We start from the raw sequence: 2,238 nt of genomic DNA, 5'->3' as shown, positions 1-2,238 counted from the left end.
CTGGAGCGTAATGGAAGCGCGATACATAAAGTCGAAAGGGTCTTTCACCGTCTTGAAGTCGAACTGACTCAAGAGCTTAGCGAGTGTGATTTTCACCTCCGGCCGGCATGGAACGTGGGTGACAAAGGCTGTTGGAATGATTTGGTATTATAGAGAGTACGCCGTGTGTCGAGACAACGATAGGACCAATCGCGTAAACACTGCAAATGCATGATAAAGATTACAGGACGAGGGAAATTTTGGGTCGGCTGTCACGTGATCGAAAACCAGCGATCAGTTGGAATTTGTTCACTTTCACTTTTAGCGTCTACAATACAATGATTCCCTGTGACGATATGCCGTTGCTATCGGACATATTGGACGGTCTCTTCGATGACCATGGTGCCGTCATTGATACAGACTATATTGGCACTGAGAAAGAATGCAGAGTTCCTGCGACGTCGCGAAACGAAATAAATCGGAAGAAACGTCGCTGCGCGAAGACAAGCAAGCTGCCATATTCGACAGATCTCCAACGTCGACGGAAAGCGGAGTTAAAGGAACTGAGGATACAAGTACAACGGCTGAGTGCCCAACTTGAGTACATATCTCTTTCAGGTAGCAGACATACCCACAAAGAGACCAGGCAGTCAAATCTCTAGGGAAGCACAACGAACTGCAAAGCAATATAGCAATTGCGAACTGGGAGGAGCGAAGCCGCGCGGTTCGCACGAATATAGCAATTGCGAACTGGGAGGAGCGAAGCCGCGCGGTTCGCACGAATCAAGACTTGAAAAGGATACCTGCAGAGCAAGCCAAGCTTTTTAATTCTATGCACGAGGTTCTTAGACACGATGACGTGGTCGAGGTGAGCTAATTGTTGCTCTGTTTCCGACAGTAGTCCAAACCTCATTTACTGATGATTTTTCGATTCTACGTTTTAGGGAATGAAGTTTATTATACAGTCACAACCGACAGTAACTCGGCCGTTCTTCCAGATCGACACAAGCGAGCCGATTTTAGCAGAACTATCAAGCAGTTTGGCTTGGATGCAACTTCAAACGGGCTCGATAGTGCCGATTCTAGGCGAAAACCCCTCAGTCACATTCTCCACTCAAGGAAAAAATAATGAACACGACGAAACACGCATTGAAATCACTGCGACTACACCTCTCGCATGCACGGTTCGTGAAGCCGAGCCGATCCTGTGGCACTACCTCACCAACGAGGACACCTCGAACTCTTTCGGCTTTGTACGTGTGTGCTTGAAGAGGTGTATTGTGGGCTGGGAACTAACTCTTTATCTTGGGCATCTTGAAGAGTCAACTACAGAGCTTAAAAGACAGTCACACCACCTACAACTGACGTTGCATAGCGCATCTTTTCATCCATAATGCCAAGTTGGATGTCCCTCGATACGTCAACGCACTCGTCGCCTATCGGAAAAATGGAGTCAAAAATCGAGTAGACCTGACTGGGCAGGCCAGATGGCTTATACCTGCTGATTGTCTCCAATTGTAGTACGTCCACGAGACGAATACGGTAGACACTGTTAGGGAAGCTGGCACCTCCGAACGTTTAGCCGATTGTATTGCTTCTGTAGTAGAAGGCAAAAGATAAAGTGACTAGACTACTCTGTTTCCAATTCCACTTATCGCTACAGCGAGCAGGACAGCCTCCTGGCACTGCCAGAGGCTCGAGTCTAGTAGTTGCAAACTGCAACGGCAAGGACTGCCAGCTGGTAATGAATGCAATTTGCATTCACTCCAAAGTGCAATGGGGGCAAGGCTTTCAACCTAAGCCCCACGCTACACTAATTTGAAGACCAACATTGGACGGTGATCGAACCATCACCAACAGACCCTGAGTATTCCTGCATCGCTCGCACGTATTACCAACTGACAGTCAAAAACACTGGGTTGGCACTTACTGATCAGCATGAGTCCATTCACGAAGTGATGATGAAGTGTATCGCAAAAAAGTCGCGTCAGTATTTGCAGTTCATGCAGAATGCGCTTTTGGATCTAGTAATAGATCCGTAACCAGAGCCAGTTGCTTCAGACAGGTTGATATAAATATAGCGCCAGGGTTGGTACACTAGTTGTGTGATTAAGGTGAAGATGGTTCAGCTCGCCGAGGTTCGTAGCAGCCATATTAGAGGCAACAACGAGAAGGTCGAACACTTCACGAAACGCGGCGTTGACAACTAAGTTAACATGTAGATATACGGACATTTCGAAGGAGATGAGGTCCTGAAGA

At 47.4% G+C, this 2,238-nt stretch overlaps 1 protein-coding gene across 1 annotated transcript; it reads left to right on the top strand.

Annotated features, from left to right (window-relative positions):
• Positions 1-811: 811 nt before the first annotated feature.
• Positions 812-1,344, top strand: PPTG_09734 (hypothetical protein; the record flags this gene model as incomplete). The annotated part of the gene is made up of 3 exons (XM_008905517.1): positions 812-847; positions 924-1,232; positions 1,300-1,344. 3 exons carry the CDS (start codon positions 812-814, stop codon positions 1,342-1,344), a joined length of 390 nt encoding a protein of 129 aa, XP_008903765.1.
• Between the last annotated feature and the right edge of the window lie 894 nt (positions 1,345-2,238).

This window comes from Phytophthora parasitica, assembly GCF_000247585.1.
Source record: "Phytophthora parasitica INRA-310 unplaced genomic scaffold supercont2.21, whole genome shotgun sequence".
NCBI classification, from domain to species: domain Eukaryota; phylum Oomycota; class Peronosporomycetes; order Peronosporales; family Peronosporaceae; genus Phytophthora; species Phytophthora nicotianae.
The sequence above is the reverse complement of the archived record's forward strand: the minus strand, read 5'-3'. Positions and strand labels throughout refer to the sequence as shown.